At 42.6% G+C, this 20,499-nt stretch overlaps 1 protein-coding gene across 4 annotated transcripts in view; it reads right to left on the bottom strand.

Moving 5' to 3' along the window:
• Positions 1-20,499, bottom strand: part of SORCS1 (sortilin related VPS10 domain containing receptor 1) — a 565,941-nt gene that overhangs the window by 145,986 nt on the left and 399,456 nt on the right. For all 4 annotated transcript variants that reach the window (XM_067024735.1, XM_059052971.2, XM_059052968.2 and 1 more), the window contains exons 7-8: positions 3,261-3,379; positions 435-524 (exon numbers count right to left, since the gene is read on the bottom strand). In XM_067024735.1, the coding sequence (XP_066880836.1) occupies positions 435-524; positions 3,261-3,379 (209 nt within the window). The remainder of the gene's footprint in view (positions 1-434; positions 525-3,260; positions 3,380-20,499) is intronic.

The raw sequence follows: 20,499 nt of genomic DNA, 5'->3' as shown, positions 1-20,499 counted from the left end.
ACAGAAAGCAAATGTCGGATGCTACATAGCTGCATCACCTCTCCATGATTAATAACAACAAAATGGTATACATATGTATCATACCTGCTGCACTGATATACTGTGTATCCAAAGCATAGTTTCTGTCCTGCTAGAAAACCAATACATCCCACTTGAAAAGCAAAAGTAAATCACTTATCAATTTACTCAGATGCTCCTACAGCAAGAATTGCAAAGAATTAGAGAGAGAAAAAGAGAGAAAGAGAGAGGTGGGGGGAGGGAGGGATGGACCACTGAGAGAGAACGGAGGATAAGGAGGTTGGCAAAAAAGAAAGTAAAGAAGTGAACTTGAGAAACAGAGATGGGGGATGAAAATAAATAAATAACTACAAGAGACTGAAAGGGTCCTTGGGAAAAAGTAGATACTGAAATAGAGAAATTGATTCAGGCCATACCTTGGGCAAAGCATATTTGGGCAGCTTCATTTGGGCAAACACATTCCTTCGGTAGGAAACGTAGTAGTGTGGCCGTCCTCCTGATGTCAGCTGGAGCATAAACATAAAGGGTGTAAGAAGAGCGACTTTGGCAGTTACAGGTCACAGAAGGACAGCCCATGAATGGAAGGGGGTAGCTGCCAACACAACAGCGTAAGTGAGTATTGTGGGCCAGTGTAAAGAATTGGCATTCAGTTCAAAAACAACTTAGACGGTGTATGTGAGTTCAGAGGCCCAAAGCGAACCCACTGCACAAAAATACAATTCTTCAATTTGCCCTGCGGTGCAGAAGTCAGGAAACATTTTTAGCAATTTTTTTTTTTTTTTTTTTAATAATATAAGCCTTAGGGTATATTGGATCTGTGTCCCTCACCAGCCCAGCCATCTAGCCCCAAGACTTTGATCACACAAACAGGTCCCTGTGCCAGATCAGAAGGGAATGGGCCAGGTCACACGGTGGCAGAACGGGAGCCCCCATCTCGGCACTGAATTCCAGTTTTGTGCAGTCACACTGCTGGCTGTGAGCACGTCCCACACACAGCAGTGCTGCTGATGTGTTAGACGAAAATCCAAGCCAGCATCGTGGTTCAAAATCATTCTAGACCTCAAACTCCCAGAAGAGAACGAATGGTGAGCTACCTCCCCCAGGTCTGCCCAGAATCTAGAGCCCAAAGAACCCCATGAGTTTAAGGGGTGTGAGAAGCACTGTGGTCTCCAACTCAGCTGAGCACCACGAGGGACAGGCTGTCAGCAGTGCACTGCCACTGTCTTTCCCCTTTGGAGCCACTCTTTTTTTCCCAGCTTTATTGAGATATTATTGACATAGAGCACATGCAAGTTTAAAGTGCACAATATGATGATTTGATATGTATATATTGTGAAACGATTACCTCATCTAAGGTTAGTTAACACCTCCATCCTTTTACTTAATTAAGATTTTGCATCTATGTGTGTGATAAAATTTCAGATCTATTCTCTTAACAACTTTCAAGTATATAATACAGTATAGCCACCATGCTGTTTATTACTTATTCATCATATAGCTGGACATGTACCCCCTTTGATGGGCATCTCCCCATATCCCTAGCCCCCAGTCCCTGAAAACCACCTTTTTACTCTCAGTTGCTATGAATTCCTGTTGTTACTCTTAACCCCTGTAAACATCTGGACTTTGAAGTCATCTGGAGAATGTCAACAAATGTCAACAAATGTCAACAAATGCTCTGGGTGAATTTTCACCAGACACGTAAAACTGTGACTCGAAAGTTATCACGTTCACCATGACGTGGCCAGACCACCTCTTAGACCTAGTGACGGGTTATATGTTCATAGTGGCCTGGGGAGAAAATATATAAAACTCTAAATGCACAATGATTTTCATTTGTGAGTCATATATGTGGATTATAAACTGTTACTAGAAAACAGGAAAGGCCCCTGGAAGCAACACTGAGAGAGAAATGATTTATACATAGAACCAATATGGGTAACCATTTCCCATTTTAATGTCACTTGATAATTTGATGCTGAAGTTATCAGAGTGCCCATTATTCATTTTCCTAGAGGAAAAGGAAGTGTGTGTGTGTGTGTGTGTGTGTGTGTGTGTAACTGTGAACTATTTTAAAAGTACATGGGGTGATAGTAAGAAATTTGAACATTTACTTCCCAATACATAGGATTAAATATTCTAAATTATGATTTCTTGTCCAAGTAAACATGCTAGTGTCTAAAATGTCTCAACCACAGTGAAATTGTATATTTATTTATATACACAAACGATTTAGCAATTGCACCTTTGTCAGTTTTAACATGGAAAGCAGTAAAGGAATTTTTAAACGTTTTGTCCAAACAAGCCTAAATGTGAATTGCAATGCCCTTAAATGTGAAAAGAGACAAAGCATTCTTGTTCCTTCTCTCTTCTAACCACTCCCGCACCCCCAGCTTCTCAAGTTGTTTCCCACTCTCGCGGAGGTGAGGAACCTGTCTGAATCCGTCTCATCCAAATTCTCTTGACCCTGATCACAGTCGTGCCTGTAAACAACAAAGGCTGATCACGCTCCATCGGCTCTGCCCCTCACCACCTCCAGCCACCCCACACCTTCCTGCTACTGCCTGTTTCTCTATTTTGAAGGTGGGTACTCAAGAGGGGCGTGTTGGCTGACTGCTCTCCTGATAGGAAGAAACTGACATATCTGCTGGGTCCTCTGGCTGAGTGAAGGGAGCTGTGTCTTCTGAGCAATGCCTCTAGGACGCCACATTGACAAGTCCTCCAGACACCGCCCCAAGGAAGGAATTACTATTCTGTTAGTATAGAAGCTTCAAACTGGTAATGTTCCTCTTGTTAAAAAAATAATGCCTTGGTGGGTGGGGGGGGGGAGGGTAAGCTGGGACGAAGTGAGAGAGTGGCATGGACATATATACACCACCAAACGTAAAATAGAGAGCTAGTGGGAAGCAGCCACATAGCACAGGGAGATCAACTCGGTGCTTTGTGACCACATAGAGGGGTGGGATAGGGAGGGTAGGAAGGAGACACAAGAGGGAAGAGATATGGGGGTATATGTATATGTATAACTGATTTGCTTTGTTACACAGCAGAAACTAGCACACCATTGTAAAGCAATTATACTCCAATAAAGATGTTAAAAAAATAATAATAATAATGCTTTTTTTTTCTTTCTTTATTGCTCTTCAGGGAGTGTAAGCGGGCAAAGGGGCTGGCTGCATTAGGGACAGAAGCAGGGAAGGGAAACGTCTTTGACACAATCAATGGAAGTGGATCTTTCGTACCTGAACAAACACATAATCATCCTGGACAATCAAAGAGTCTGGGTCAATGTAGCCTGGGAAAGGTTTGTTTCTGCTGGCCTCTGTGCAGTTCTGCATTCGGCAGGTTAGGTACTGTGAATCTGAAAAGAACGAGGGTGGGGTGTTAGCATGTTAGAGTCAGAGTGGACATCTTCTACTTCTCTTGCTGTCTGCAAGCCTTTCAACAAACCTCACATTCTCTATTAACTACAGTACTGTCATTATTGTCGTTAAAAGTATTATCAGTATTACTTTACTCACTTGCTGTCAACACCACCATCACTATTTCCCAGCGCCTCCACCAACTCTTGTCATCCTAGAATATTAAATTCCTGTAAATTAAATCTTTTCCTTCCAAACCCAAATGAAAATATTTTCAAAAGCTGGCAATAATACTTGTGCCTTCTTAGTTATTTTTTCTCATTTATAGGCTTCACCTCCACACTTCGACCTCTGATAAACTGGGAAACACACACATACGTGCAGTCATCAATCACCTCACGCAAGAAGTGCTGTTGTTATAAACAATAAGGTGCCACGTGAAGATAAAGGGTTTTCTTCTATTACTAATTGGAAATAAAACAGAATTGAGAGGAGATTCCCAACTCAAAAACTTTGCCCTCATTTTATAGGTGAGTAAACTAAGACCCTGCATCTCACCTGAGACTCTAGCAGGTGCCAAACATATCAGTAATAACAACTCAATAGATTTGATCCCTGTTGCTGGAAGTATATCGTATGAGGGAGGCTGTCGCCGTTTTTCAACCGCAACTATTCTGCCCTATGGATCAGATGTCACTTAAAAGTCCCTTTGCCTCCTTGCACTTAGAATAAATTCAAACCCTCTAGCACCACTGCTTCAACCGCCCCTCATGCTAGTCTCTTCTCTCCCTGTGACTCTTCTAATCTAAACTGCAATATGTTCAGGAATCTGGCCAAACGTTCTACCACTTGAGAGTCTTTACATTTGTGTTTCCTTTGACTCAACTGCTTCTCCCCAGGTTGTTCCCCAAAGAAGGTCTAGATTTCAGCTAACTGTTACTTCTGAGGGTTTTCCATGATTACTTTAGATAACACTCCATCCTGTTAATTCCCTTCATGGAATTTATCACAATCTAAAGTCACCTTGCTCATGATTCATTTCTGCCCCTCTCCCTGTTAGAATATAAGCTCCATGAAGACAGAGACCTCTTTTGTCTTTGTTGTTCCCTCCTAGACCTCCCGATTCTAATACTGTTCCAGGCACATAGTACGTAATAAATAAATATTCCTTGGAACATACCACTTTCCTGGAATATATCTTTTTGAATGAAAAAGGAAGTTATTTTACCTTTTTTTTGGTGCTTAATGAGTGGGTAAGTTTAATTTCAGGACATCAGAGATGTATGAAGAAATCCACTCTTCCAAATGAAGAAATCAGGACATGATTATTTACATGAAATGGGGGGTAGGCAAGCGTATGTTGAGTTGGATATAAGGATTCACTAATTGACTTCCCTGAAGGAAATTTCTAGCACTACTTTTACTGAAGAACTTGGGTAAACCTGTATTCTACAAGGAGTGCCACTAGGGGGCGGCATGCATGTTTGCTCCAACTGACCAATGGCTGAAGTTGCTGCTGATAAGCTCTAAGGAGAGGGAAGGAGAGCTTTATCTACAATCTTCCTTTATCCACAATCTTCCTTTATCCCGCTGCCATGTGTGGTGATGAGGATAGTTCTCAACTATTTTAACCCACCTAGTCCTCCAAAGAGAAACTAAAGAAAAGCCTTTTTCTCTCCCTTCCCTATCTCCTCTCTTAGACATTCTCATAGTTTCATTTTAGGGCATAACTCATGACCTTTCTCCCAGAATAGAATTTCTGGGACTCATCCCTTCCCAGAACAGTTCTCCCCATGGCACACAAAATCTGCACCTCACAATTTCACACTCCATCAGACCCTTTTACAGCTTTAGTCGACTTCTGTTTCTCAAAAGGCAACTCAGGGTCATAGAAATGGAGACTGGCATCTGTGAGACCTGGGCTTGAGTTCTGGTGTGGTCATAGCTGCATCATTCAAAGGAAATTACCTTCCTGAGTCTTGCTACCCTCATCTATTAAATGAGGATGCCAATGTCAACTATCTTGTAGTTTGGCTCTAAGAATTTACTGAAATAATATATATGCTAAATGCTTTGAAACTCAAAGTTGTACAAATGTCAGTTGCTACGATCAACTATGATGTTCCTATTTTCTCTTTTGCTTCTTTTCACAATGATTAGATCAGTTTGGGGCACACAGTTTGTCCTTAAGAAAACTGCATTTGAGTATTACAGTTGTATTTCACTATCAGGCACTATAGGTGACCTATCCAATGCTCATTCCTCCCTGCCTCTTTGCCAGAAAAGCCAGTACTGGACCTGATGGCTCTATCTTTCTTCCACATGAATCAGAAGCTCTGATGTGCAGGGAATAATCCTCTTGAGTCTATGCCCACTCTACTTGCCATCATTTGCTTCAGGAAAAGCCATTTAAACCAGTTCTAGTAAATAAGAACTTCTTAAAATTAATTAATTAATTAATTAATTAATTAATTATGGCTGTGTTGGGTCTTCGTTTCTGTGCGAGGGCTTTCTCCAGTTGTGGCAAGCGGGGGCCACTCTTCATCACGGTGCACAGGCCTCTCACTATCGCGGCCTCTCCTGTTGTGGAGCACAGGCTCCAGGTGCGCAGGCTCAGTAATTGTGGCTCACGAGCCCAGCCGCTCCGCGGCATGTGGGATCCTCCCACACCAGGGCCCAAACCCATGTCCCCTGCATTGGCAGGCAGACTCTCAACCACTGTGCCACCAGGGAAGCCCCTGAAAGAAATCTTTTAAGGGGCTACAGGGAGGCACAGCAGAAGACCTTCTTCTGCTACCATACAACACCGAGTCAACATCACGTGTGGGACTGCCCTAGCCTTCTTGTGCATGGAGGAGTCTTACAGTTAAGCTTACACAATGAGTATGATAAAGAGGTTGGAAGGGACCTGTTCCCTGATGACATCATTGAGGTACTGATTATACTGAACCCAGGGTTGCCCTGTCTCTGTGCTTCTTGTTATGTGAGATAATGTATCAAAACAATTTGAATGAAAGGCTCAGGATTAGGAAGTGTCAGGCTTCAAATTACAAATACAACCTCCAAGTAGAATTTCTCAGACTGCCACCTCATGAGGACTTCTTGAATGAATACACAGTGCTTGTTTTATCCATAATGGTGTCTAATAGTTTCTTTCTTAAGACCTCAACTTCCTCTTCAAAGCTCCCTGAGCGAGAATAAGATGGAAAATACAAAAAGAACTTTTCACATTTATAACTCAACTATACAAAAATTATGAATCTGAGGGATCTGGGGAGAAATTAAAAGAACAGGGAAACTAAGATTTGTTGAACATCTATGTGCCAAGTACTCTAAAGCATGTTCATACTTATTTGGTACATTTAATCTTCACAGTACTATAGAGTATAATTTCTCAACTGACTTTGCAGATAAAGAAGCTCCAAGAGATTATAGAAATGGCAGCATGCGGTTTCAAACTGGGTTGGTCGGTCTCCAAGTCTGGTTTATTTCCACTATGTTGCATAGTGGAAATAATGCAACCAACTGGTTGGGGCCAATTTTTGTTAAGCATGTTTTTTGGCTTCCAAGTATAAATGGATATACCTAGATTTAAAAAAAAAAAAAAAAAAAGCCTGTATGTCTGTATTTTTGTGCAGGGTCATTTGGCAATATGGATCAACATCTTTTCGGGTTCATTTCTGAGAATTCGACTTGAAGAAATAATTAATGATCTATGCCAAGATTTATCTACTTTGAGATTCATCATAGTGTCGTTTATAATTTAAAAAAATAAGAGAAAACAAAATGGCCAACTATTGAGGAACAACTAAATAGGCTGTGGCACATGCATAGTTTGCTATTAAAATCCTGCCTCTAGAGTATATATGAGGAATTACAGAAATGCTTAATGCATTTTATATCATAAAATAGCTTACCAATTAATAATGTTGTATCAATGGTAACTGCTTAGCTTTGAGAAGGAGAACATGGTTGTATAAGATGTTAACATTAGGAGAAGCCGGGTAAAGCTGTACTATCTTGGTAACTTCTCTGTTTATCTAAAATTATTCCAAAATAAAAGTTTTTAAAAAGTAGGTTAACAAAATATGTGCATATGGACACGATTTTGTGCAAGTGGTATATATAGATGTCTACATATGTATGTTTACATGGGGAAAATGAATAAAAGTTATATATGTGATGTCAACACTTGCGTAGAGGCAGTGATGTGAGAGAGAGGCAGACAACCGGTGTCAAATCTTTGGTCAGCACCTCTGGGCCGGGGAAAGGGGCCAGGGGTCATGGTGGGCTTGTGGGATCCTGCTGGCAAGAATTAGAGAACTATCTCTAATTCCTTTGCTTGTTCAATCTCTCTCCACTCCCCATGCCACATACTGAGGCAGAGCTGTGCAATGAGCTGCTCTTGAGCTGAGAATTACAAAATGTACAACGGAGGGACCCAAGAAAAGCCCCAGGAAGAGGTCTTGAAACCATGCCTTTCTTGGGGAGGTTCAAAGTGAAATTTGCAAGCTGAAGGGGAACTGATCAATTCCCAAGGGCCTGCGAGTGGTAAACTGCTCCTGGGTTCTTCTCCTTCCCCTCCTAATGGAGACAGAAAGAAACTGGCTGCACTTCATATTGAGGGACCAATCATTCTTATTCCCCTTGGGGCTTGCTGTAACAACATTAAGTATGATGAACTCTTTCCATATTCAATTCTGGTGAGTGTATGATGCAATTTCAAAGGGAGAATCTCGTAATTTGGCATTAATTAACATCAATTAATGTAGGCAACTGCTAGACTTTAGAATTAATTCCATTACTTTTCCCACACAGATGTTTTCCTTGCCACAGGTAATTAGGACACTACGCTGCTCTTTTTAAGCATCTCCCTCTCTGCAACAGCTGCTGCTTGGAATAATGCAATTCCCATGCCCCCTGCGCTGCTCTAAGGAAGGGAAGCTGCTTTTTACAGGCCAGGCTTGGAGCAGGGGAACAAGGGTTTAAATGCAGGCTTAGCTTGGTAAACCTAAGCAAATCACTTTACTTCTCAAATCTGTAAAATGGGAATAAACAGGAGCCATCCTGCCAGCGGTTATGAGGACTTAAAACCTCGGTCAGGAAACGTGTTCAGTCCTGTGTCTGGCTGGACTGTGCTCACGTAGTGGGAGCTGTGGCTGTGATCGAAGCACCCGCTCTTTCATCACCAGTACTGCTCACTGTGTCTCAAGGGAGCCAACTGGAAAGCACTACAGACATTTCTACCTGAGACCATAAGCTTCCTTTATATTCATGCTTTGTTTTGGGTTAATTTCTTTAAGTAATTTTTTAAAACACCATGAAAAGTATTCTCCCGGTGTCATTAATAGATAATAAATATTCTATGCGGGCAGTGTGAGGTAGTGGTTGGGGCAGAACTGGAAACTAACTAGGGCTGTGAGGTGACACAGAAGTCACCTTGGTGCCCAGCACACAGGGCAGCCCTCTGCAGCCAGACTGTTGTGCAGGGAGGGTCTCCCTCTCGTTGGAGTGAAGGGCTAGGTGCGAGCTCTTTCTCTCTTGTGTTATGTGACTCTGAGGAGGTCATTTACCAGACTAGGCTTCAGACTTTTTCTCTATAAAGTGCGGGTTATTCGAATTTTAGGATCAAAGGAGGATGTTAACATCAGACTACTGACTTTAAGATCCGAACGTCTTTACCATCCTTCACCCACTGAAACCTCTTCCCTTCTCACTCTCACCCAAGTGAACAAAGCTCTGTGATGTTGCTGGGAAGTCTGTGTCTCTGGGGCTTCCGCTCTTTTTAAACAGCACGTGCATTCCTGGCTGACACCCTGTGTTCATTCAGAGAGCTCCCCTGGTTTGAACTGCCTTTTCCTTTCCTGTGATCCTATCCAAATACTTCCTGGGCCCTTCTGTGGAGTTTTTCCTGAGGCTTGGGCAGACCGCTCCCTTCCCACAATGGCTCCATTGATAGCGACAGCAGCATTAACCTCCAAAATAACCAGCGCAACTTCTCCTCTGAGTTAGGAACTGTGCTGAATGGATCACGTGCTTTTTCTCTTTTAAACTTTGGAGAAAATCCAGAATAAGGTACTTTCTACAGGTAAAGAACTCCAGACTTAGGGATGATACGTTAACATGGTAAAAGTTTAATTTTAAATAAAACCATAAACTAGGCTGGCAAGCATGAACATTTTAAAGCTCTCTCCCATCCCCCATTAATTTTCAACTTTAAAGCAGAACAGTTTCTAAAGCCCGTAATCTGTATATAAATTTTTATCTTGTTCTTTCTACTGTCCTATTATTCGGTTTGGAACATTCCTATTACATATTTGCACACAACACACCCTCACACACACGTGTGTGTACACATGTATCAACAAGCTTGTGCTCATAGAAACTTCATTCCCATCAGGGCTCTGGAGCACACTCTGTGGCGTGCACCAGTTAGAAACTGAGATCTTCAAAAGTGAGACTCCAGCCTTGACCCCTGAAAGACTATATTGAGGACAAGAAGTTTCTGTGAAAATTATAAACTTAGATCAAATGTCGTCCTTTGGCATGATAAGCTTGTGGCATTGCTTTCTTCTAGGCGATCTCTTGATTTTGGCCCAGTATAACTTTCTAAGTGTTGTCTTGTATTGTTAGCCTTTGGACATTCAGGAGGCCATGATTACTACGGGGAAAGTTCTGGAATTACACATTTTTCGCCAAGCACGGGGCTAGGAACTGGGGACATGAGAGAGAGAACAGGAGGGCAAAATAATTTAGTAGAAATACAGAAAGTCCTTCACCAAGGATGATGCAGTGGGGTGAGTGTATCCTAGGAGGAGGGCTGGTGCAGGTTCTGTAGGTCACCAGGTGAGGGGCATCTGACCTTCAAACCTCTCCACGGATGGTTTACTCTGTGTCATGACGTCTCCTGTGACTCTGCATGTATTTTACTTTGCATCACACAGAGTTGCAGACCTGTTGTGCCCTCATGGCCTATAGAACACCTGAATATAGAGGCTATTTTACTGTTGACTCTAACTCACAGAGGGACACTTACCTGTGCAGGGGTGAGGGTGGGGACACCCAGGGTAGGCTGTGTGGAAGAGCTGAGAAAAGCCTGGAAAGCTGCTTGGAGCAGTGACAAGGGGGAGACATCATTCCAGAAAGCAGGAGCACTGGGCCAGAGCTCGGGGGCATGAGAGAGAATGGGAGACAGGCTTGGGGAATGTCAGTCATCTCTTTTGTGAGAAAGTCACACTAGAGCTCCAGTTTATGCCAAGGAAAGACACGAAGTTATCTGCAAGGTCACACCCAGCCATGAAAAAACCGAGAAGCATGTTTGTTCCAGTAACTTTCCAAATTGAGTTTACAAAGAAAGGAGTGGGAGACGGAGAGACAGAGACAGGGAAAAGGACAAATAGTAGGAAAGAAAGAAAATAGGAATCAAAGTGGAAAGGAGGGAGGGAGGGAGGGAGGGAAGGAAGGCAGGAGGAAATGAAAGCAGTTTTGGGCATGGGGGAGAAAATACACAGCCTGTATTCTCCAGGGCTTTTTGTGGGAGAGGGATGTACACTATTTACTTAGATGTGTTCATGTGTTATATGATGAATGCCAGGACAGAGGGGCAGTTCCAGGGACAGCCTCTGAGACACGTAGGTATATCCAAACCACTATTTCTTCACTTACTAACTTTCTATTTTCATCACACTTGATACTGAATATCATACTTGGAACATGATAAATATTCAATAAAGATCAATAAGACACAATCCTTGCCTTCCATAGTGAAATAAACAGAAGGAGATGACACGGTTGTCTGTCTTCTCTATATTCCAGCTACACCTCAGCCACGCCAAACACGCCCATACTCTGTATCCTTCACACGTGATGCTCCATCTGTCTGCAATGCTCTTCCACCCAGCAGACCCAGCTCTCTCCCTTACTTCCGTAAGGACCTGGCTGAAAACCCAAATGCCACCTTATCAGAGATTCTTTGACAGCAGCCCCTGCCCCGCCCCGTCACTTTTTATCTAGACTCTGCTTTGTTTTGCTTCCTAGAACATACCATCACCTGGCCCTATGCATCTGTTTGTAACCCGTCTCCCCTAACCAGAAGGTTAAGCTCTATGAGAGGAGGGCCTTTGCAACATCCCTTACTATCCTTCATTCATGCCTAGAAGGGCAGCTGGCCTAGCACAGATGTCCAACAATACTTTTCAAATGAATGGATAATAAATAGGTCTGCAGTGAACCAGACCTGGCTTCAACTTGTAGCCTGCGGCAATGGCAAAAATATTTAGCCACCGTAAGCCTCATTTTCCTCATAATTAAAGCGAGGAAAATAATCCTAGGTCCTACCTCCAAGAGTTGTTGTAAGTAGTGCAGCAGCGCCAGCCAAATAATAGGAATATAATGCACGATCCTAGCATCGGTGTTGCTTGAGAACACATGGGGCAAAGGAGGGGGAGGTATGAGAAAGTGGCAAGAGCTGTACTACGCTACCTTCTGTTCTTGTTTTAAAGCAGGAGTCGGAAACATGAGGCATTTTTCAAACCCTTAGAAATTGTCACATATGCATGTGTTTTTTTTTTTTTTTTTTTTTTGCGGTACGCGGGCCTCTCACTGTTGTGGCCTCTCCCGTTGCGGAGCACAGGCTCCGGACGCGCAGGCGCAGCGGCCATGGCTCACGGGCTTAGTTGCTCCGCGGCATGTGGGATCCTCCCGGACCAGGGCACGAACCCGTGTCTCCTGCATCGGCAGGCGGATTCTCAACCACTGCGCCACCAGGGAAGCCCCACATATGCATGTTATATGCACTGTTGCTGCTGAGTCCTGGGGGAGCCTGAAGACCCAGGAGAAACCCGGTCCTCTGTCCTGGAGTTAAGATGTGGACATCTAACAAGGTTATGGTGGAGGTGAAAAGAGATGAGACGTGTCAAGAAAGGGCTTTAGCAGGCAGCAACCTAAGTGGCCATTCACTAGCACAGGAACGAATAACATAGGTAGAATCGTCACACAGTGTAAAACGATACAGCAGCGAAAAAGACTGCACTGGAGCTCCACTCAAGACCATGGACAGAGCACCATGCAAAGTACTGGGCAACAAGGCCGAAGGGTACCCAGGGTATGATACCATTTCTATGAAGTTCAAAATATACAAATCAGGGGCTTCCCTGGTGGCGCAGTGGTTGAGAGTCCGCCTGCCGATGCAGGGGACGCGGGTTCGTGCCCCGGTCCGGGAAGATCCCACATGCCGCGGAGCGGCTGGTTCCGTGAGCCATGGCCGCTGAGCCTGCGCGTCTGGAGCCTGTGCTCCGCAACGGGAGAGGCCACAACAGTGAGAGGCCCGCATACCGAAAAAAAAATATATATATATATATGCAAATCAATATTTTATACTGTTTAGGGATACAGACACAAACAATAGAAGGTAATGGTATGCATAGGAATAACTGACACCCATTCAGAAGAATGGTTAGGGAGGGTAAACAGAAGATGCAATTTGGGAAGAGGTACTGTGGGCTTCAACTGTTTGCAACAATGTAATTCAGAGGTTTTGACACCAACTCTGGTCCATCCAAACCCAGCCTGTCATCTGTTTGTGTGTGACCCATGAACTATGAATGGCTTTCACATTTTTAAATGGTTGAAAAACATCCTAAGAAGGGTGACATTTCACAACCTGTGAACATTATGTGAAATTCAAACTTCAGGGTCCATTGGTAAAGTTTTCTCAGAACACACACACATACACACACACACACACGAAAGATCTGGAGATGACAAATTTCTCACCTGCACCTCTGTGTTCTCCCCCTCGGGATGGGAGGTTAAGGACACAGACCTCCTCACAGATGGGTGAGCTCACAGGGGGCAGGGGAAGTAGTAGCACATAATGGATACAAAGGACCTAATTTGAAAGCTGCCCGGCTGAGCCTGTTACTGCACTGTCACTGTCAGGTTTTTTCATTGCTGTGTGGGGAGGCTCCTGTTATCTTATCTGATGCTTTTCTGGTTGGTTTTCAGGGTCGTCTTTAGGCTGCTAAATCAGAGAGGCCAAATTGAAATCAATAGTCTTTGAAATTAAGAGACGTTTGCAATATGAAAAATGGGGTCACAAGGACACCGCTAGAAAGACAAAGTGGTAGTGGTGCCGAAGCCTGGGAGCTCAAGGTAAGTAGAGGTCGCGCCCAAACTGCTGGCTGGAGACCTGACTTTCACTCTCTCTCCCATGCTTCTGTGATTTTCTTTCCAGCATTACTTGCACAGCAAGGTTTCTTTTTACCTGATACTTTAACACCGGGAAGGACTAAGGGCACCCTCTCTGCTGCCCAGCCCACTGCTGTCAGTGTCAGGGAAAATTCACAGGTCCTGATGCCCGTGGCATTTTCCACTGTGTCCAACTCCATTCCTCCAGGAGTCCCCCCTTCACTCCAGGCCTTGGCAGCCCAAGGACTACTTACTGGGCTGGCCACTTCCAAGCAGCCGGCATCCCAGGCTTTATCTGTTGCCTATAAAGCTCAAGGAAAAACCTGGCAACCGTTCTGCACTGGTCTGAATGTCCTCTCCAGGTGTGAAAGGAGGACACTGTGCGCACGGTACCAAGAACAACTGGAGACGTCTGGTTAGAAATGGGTGGGGGAGTAGAGGACGCTCAAAACCCCATCAAGCAATAAGGTCGAAGGGAATTCAGGGGATGCTCTGAAGTCCCTTCAGGGGCCTCCTAAATGTATCTAGGACGTTGGATTACATTTCTAGGATCACTCTCTATTCTCACTTGCAGGTTACTCAACATGGGAGGATCCCTTTCTAAGGCAGAAGAAACACCTCTGGAGTATATCCTTAAGAACTGGAAACTTAAATTTTACTGTAAGAGTGCCTGGCCTTTATATAAATTGGGGGATGGAAAATGGCCGGAAAATGGGTATCTTGCAATTGGATCTTTATTGCCACGGGATGGGAAAATGGACTAAGGTTCCGTATGTTCAAGTTTTCATGGCCTTTTATCATAATCCTGCTCTATGTGGCTCCATGATCAAAAGCCTTGGGAAACAGAAAATCTCTCCTAACATTCTAAATGATCCCCTTCTAACTTCTCCCAACTCTCATGGGGGAACCAAGCTTCCCCCACTCTTGCAAGTTTCCTTACTCCTCCAGATTCTTCTGATCAAACTAAGACCCCCACCTCCCCAGAGAAACAATCCCTGCTTGGACAACATTTTATCAGCCAGTCTGACCCTGTTATTAGGGCCAGTTTTAGCACCATTTGGTCACATTGGGTCACATGAAACTATGACTACAGAAGGGAAAGATGATTTCTTTTTTTGACAATATGGCCACAATATTCTTTAGACTCTGGAGAAAATTGGTTAAAATAAAGCTTTTTTTGAAATTGTAAAACCGGTTCTTTTTGCATGTGCAATTAGAGAAATCTAGCTTGTTAAAATACTTTTTGGTTTATTTTCAAAATTCTGACCCTGAGAGAATAAAAATATGCCTAGGAGAAAGCTTGAGGTTAACTCTTATCGTGTCCTTGGGAAACAAACACAGCCCACTTTGCCTGAGACTTCGGCCTTGGGTTGATTAGTGAAACTTCAAGTCAAAAAAGAAAAATAAAATGAGGCAAAGACAATTTAAGCCTCAAGTGGGAAACTATGAGATCTCTGGATATATGTATGTCTCAGTATGTGTCTTTGTCTTTGCATAATATTGCTGAGGTTAATTTGTAAATGAGCTCGCTTTAACTGGTTTAAAAAAGAAAAGTAAGTGCTCACAAATCAAACAATTCTAAATACAAGACAGAAACTCAAGATGTTTGAGTTTATTTGACACAAGCCTTGTACCACATTGAGAAAAAAAATGTGCTTTGGAAAAATACATGTTTTTAGAGGTTATGGAATGTGACCTTGAGTTTGCTAATCAGAAAATGCCAGTATGACAAACAGTTCACACCTGGTTTCTTCTTGGTTTTCACTAGAGGTTAAGGTTTTTTAAGGGTTAAAAATTATAATATGTAATCAAAGCTACCAAAGTGACAAGAGAAGCATTTCAGTGTGTAAAGCAAGTAGGATATATGTTGTTGGCCAGAGAAGATATAAAGACTGGAGATATATTTGTTGGGGAAAGCGATGATAATAAATTTGTCCTACAGTTAGTTGTTTATAGATGAAAAACATGAGTAAGTTATTGATAATATGGATCTAGAAAGTGATAAAAGTTTTGTGGAAAAGGAACTATGAAAAAAAATTTGGTACGTTGTTAAGACTGATTAAGACTAAATTGAAATTAATTAGGTAAATAAATTTTGCTATTAACAGTAACCTGGTACCAGACTGAAACTTGGTTCTCTCTCTATTATTAAGAGAAATGCTGCTTTTGATAACAGACTGTGTGAATTTCTTTGCCTTTAAGCGATTTATATTTGCTTTTGAAATCTTTTGTTACTTTGGTTAAGTAAATAAGCATTATTTCACAACGATCTATGAAGATTATGGCACACGTAGATAAAGTTCAGTCTGCTTCTACGAGATTAACCCCCCACCCCATTGTCAGACTTTTGCCACCTTGATGCACTTGTAGCATGGCAATGGTGTACTCCTAAATCAGGGAATTTAAAATGGGTCAACAATAGCTGTAGATTTAACAGTCAGCACTATAGGAAGACATAATGTGCTCTTCACAGACCAGAGCTCGAACCCATGTCCCCTGCATTGGCAGGCAGATTCTTAACCACTGCGCCACCAGGGAAGCCCTTGGCTGTGTTTAATAAAAATGGGGGTAATTTTAAAAAATTATGTTTCACTAAATATTATCCTAGTTTCATTAGTTAAGTTCTGTGTTTACTAAGACTCACTTCCCAGATAGTTCCTTGCTCTTATGTTATACTGTTACAAGTTTGAATTGAGTTATTAAAGGGACACTCTTCTGAAGCCTAACTTTGTAATCAATCTTTGGATAAAGATCCCATGCTCCATGATCTACAACCAGGAGATTAATACCAGGCTATAATCATTCAAGTTTAAAGAAACAATTAGACTATGCTAAGGATAAGGAGCCTGGTAACAGTAGGAAATTGGGCTAAATGCCTTATGGACAATGCCAATGTATACAATTTCCCTTAAAGATAAGGACTGGTAAAAAACAGACTAAGCCAGACAAGCTGGGGATGTACTAGGCTGTACCTAATGAAAATTTCTTAACTTCAATTCTTACTTACGACCTTACTAATACTGCTAGCTATATTATTTCTATTTTTGCCTGTTTTACAAAATTGTTGTTTCTTATATTACCAAATGTGTGACTGGGCCTCTGATAAAATGATGGTATATAGTCCCATATGAGATCAATGACTGTAAAGGTGAAACTGTAAATACAGGAAGAAGCAACAAGAGGGAATATTTTCCTAGACCATAAGAGACTAGTAAAGCAGGAGGTCCAAAGACTTTTGGCTACTCACAAGGCCTAGTCCAGTAATGGTACCCTGAGCATTCCTAGTGCTGTGGGACAAAATAGTCATAAAGTGCCCCCCAACCATGGTCAAATTTATGACCATGAAGGGGCCCTGCCGACAGGAAACTGGCACTTGCTGTCTGCCTCTACAAATACTAAATCTGGAGCTGCTGCAGCTGCTGACCTTCAATACCCTCTGAAAGGAGTTCAGGGTGGAGATCAGGAATGAGGCATCGTGTGCTCTGGGAAAAAAACTGACAAAACAGGCCTTCAGATAGTTAGATATTTTCAGGTAAGGACTTTTATGAGCCCCAATTCTCACCTTTCTCATACCTAGAAAAACACTAAAATCATCAACAGTGACAACTGCTTTGGTTTATGTGTTAATACCACATCAAAAGTTAAAACCTACTTGGATAAAACTAGACAACTGGCTACTTGACTACAAGGTCTCCTCAAAGTGCCAGGTCTAGACTGGGATTCAGGCTTATATTCCTGAAAAAAAAAAAAAAAAAGATCTATTTTGTCTATTAATGTTCAGGTTGTCACTCCTCCAACTACTTCTGAATCTGTTATACCTACATCAATAACACCAGGTTAATAAAAAAAAAAAAAATCAAAAAATATATATGACCACACCAAATGGCTCCATCCCTTTGGACAGGGTAACCCAAGCTCTGACTCTAACTGGACCAGGATCAAAAATTGTTACCAAATATAACTTGGTTCTTACTCCTGCTTTAGACACTCATTACAAAAATTATTTTACTGATATTTACAATATTTGCAAGCTTGTTAAGTTTGTCTCTTTCAGATTGCAACAGTTTCACATCAGGATAATGGTGATGCAGAGGTTTCAGCCACTCCTCAGAACAGATCCTGCCAGAATAACAGCATAAGTCACCCTGGGGCCCCTTAATGAGACAGGGCAAGAGCTCCATGACCCCAACTAGATATGGTCTATGAGTCCCTTGCCAGCCTGAAGAAGTGACAGAAGACAGACCATCGTCCCTCATGCTCCCAGTAAAGATTTCTTGGGATTCATGCCTCTCAGGGGGAATTTGAGGTAGGAGATAGATGGGCCCCTGTGCTGGACAGCTGGTGTTTGTCAAGTGGAGTAAAACTGAAGCTTTGTTCTCACCCAGACACTCCAAGGACAAAGCTAGTGGCAGAAGCTGAGCTCTGCTGAAGTAAAGAGATAAGATGACCACTCCTAAGGTCAAGGAAAACTTCCCTCACTGCACATGTGCAGGAAGGCTCCTTGGGGGTCAAAAAGGGAGGGGGCATCACCCCATAATATGTGTGGACATGTACCCACAGGCCTCTGTGGTGGGATCCGTCTTAGCAAATAGTTGCACAGGCACGTTGCGGAGCACCCTAGGACCAGTCAGGTGTGAAAAAAGAAACAAGATAATTGGCCACAGGTAAACAAAGACCCAGAAGGACTGTCCTCATAAGTGATTTAAATCACCTCTTTACTGTGCTCCTCATTCAGGATGCCCACAATCTTCTCTGGGTGTGCATCTCTGCCTTGCTTCTGTCTTAACAAACTGTTTCTCTGTGTGCTCTCTCCCACTTGTGCTATGTCTCTAATAATAAACTTTGTACATGTTTTTACAGTTTTTGCCTCTGTGAGAAATGCATTTTTCACTGGGGGCAAAAGCCAGGGGGTGTGGTGGTTAGGATTCCTGGTTTTCATCCAAGCGACCCAGGTTCAATTCCTGGGCAGGAAACGAAGATCTTGCTTCACACCACCACTCACTGCTGCCTCTCCAAGATCAGTAGGTGCCACGGGACTCTCTAAGTCTGGCAGCTTAATTTAGGGACAGGAGAGGAGAGGTGATAAGGCATTTGGTAAATGTACTGGGAAGTGATGAAACCAAGCAGGACCCTGTGGGGCTCCTGGACACAAAAGCCTTTCTGTGGCCCCATTTCTTGATTACAGGAAATAGGCTTCATTCAGCCCCTAAGACCTTCCCTGAGTTCCAACAGGCAGGTTCAAATGGTTGCTAATTAGGGAAGGGAGGGGATGCAGAGACAAGGGAGGACCAGTCAAGAAACAATAGTGCAGCCTTGGGGCAGGGTCCTGGTTCCCCCCTCAAGGGATATACATAACAGTATCTTTGAGCTGTTTTGCAGACACTGAAATCCCCACCAGGTGGGAGAAGTTAATGGTATGCTGCCCACAAGCATGTAGACCCCAGACCTGCTGGAACCAGAAGGTTGATTATGCTAATTCCCACTTACCTTCCCACCAATCAATCAGAAGAATGTCCATGAGCTGATCACACCCTCTTTGAACCATTGCTATAAAACTCCTCACTACCCCCTGCAGGTCGGGACACACAGTTCTGAGGGCATTAGCCTGCTGTGGCCCCTTTTGCCTGGCAAAGCAATAAAACTATTCTTTTCTACTTCACCCAAAACTCTGTCTCCAAGATTTAATTCGGTGTTGGGGTACAGAGGCCAGATTCGGCTTCCGTGGTGGGGAGCTATCAGAATCTGAAACTGACCAGAAGTAGAAACTTCTAACCTCTTCCCGGGCTCCACCCTAGAAATGATTAATATATTAACTGATTGAAAAAGAAGGTAAAAGAAGGCTATGAAACATGGGGTCTAATAATGCCAATTGGTGTACTAGACCTGGAGTAGCAAGTTTGATATTTTTTAGATTTGCATAAAAATGCAAATAATGCTTAACATTCTTCTCTAGAACATTAAAGAGACTTGATAGCTTTTGAAGGGTCATTGAAGAGGAAATACAAATAACCAAGAAAAATAAATACAAATTCTTAACCTCACTCCTAAGTAAATAAATACAAATTAGAACAATAAGGATGTGCCACATTTTTGCTCATCAGACAGGCTATGTTTAGAAAAATTTTCATAACAACCTGGACTATTGAGGGTACGTAAACACAGGCATTCTCATATTTAAAGAGTATGCAATGATGCATCTATTTCAGAGGGAAATGTGACAATGCCTATAAAAATTAAAAATGTACACAGTCTTGGATTTCCCAGGGAAATCCCAGGGATTTCCTGTCAGTAATTTTTCTTTGAGCAGTGCTTGCTCCCTAAACACGTCTGAATGCTTACTAACCAAATAAGTCATACGTGCCTACATGTATGTATCAACACTCTTTGAAACAGCCAAACATCTCTATATCTATTAATGAGATGGTGATTAACAAAATTATAGTTGGCTGTATAATGGGGTTCCTGTGTAGTGATTAGCCATGAAGTGGCTACATTTATATATACTGATATAGAAAGATTTTTAACTTGCTATTGCTTTCACCCATACTGAATCTGGCATAACAGTTTTACAACATGAACACTTGTGACTGTGTATGTATGTGTACACACATACATATTTATCTGTATAAGCCTAAACAATTTCTGGAATAATATAGAAGACATATTTTTTTAAAAATACCAACTTTGGGGACTTCCCTGGTGGTCTGGGGGTAAGACGTCACGCTCCCAATGCAGGGGGCCTGGGTTCGATCCCTGGTCAGGGAACTCGATTCCGCATGTGTGCCACAACTAAGAGTCCGCATGCTGCAAGTAAAGATCCCGCATGCCGCAACTAAGACCCAGTGCAGCCAAAATAAATAAATAAATAAATATTTTTTAAAAAATAAATACAATGACCAACTTTGGGGAATGAGAATGAAGGTCAGGAAGT

This window comes from Kogia breviceps, chromosome 2 (genome assembly GCF_026419965.1).
Source record: "Kogia breviceps isolate mKogBre1 chromosome 2, mKogBre1 haplotype 1, whole genome shotgun sequence".
Lineage (NCBI taxonomy): Eukaryota > Metazoa > Chordata > Mammalia > Artiodactyla > Physeteridae > Kogia > Kogia breviceps.
This window is presented reverse-complemented; position numbering and strand designations above follow the sequence as displayed.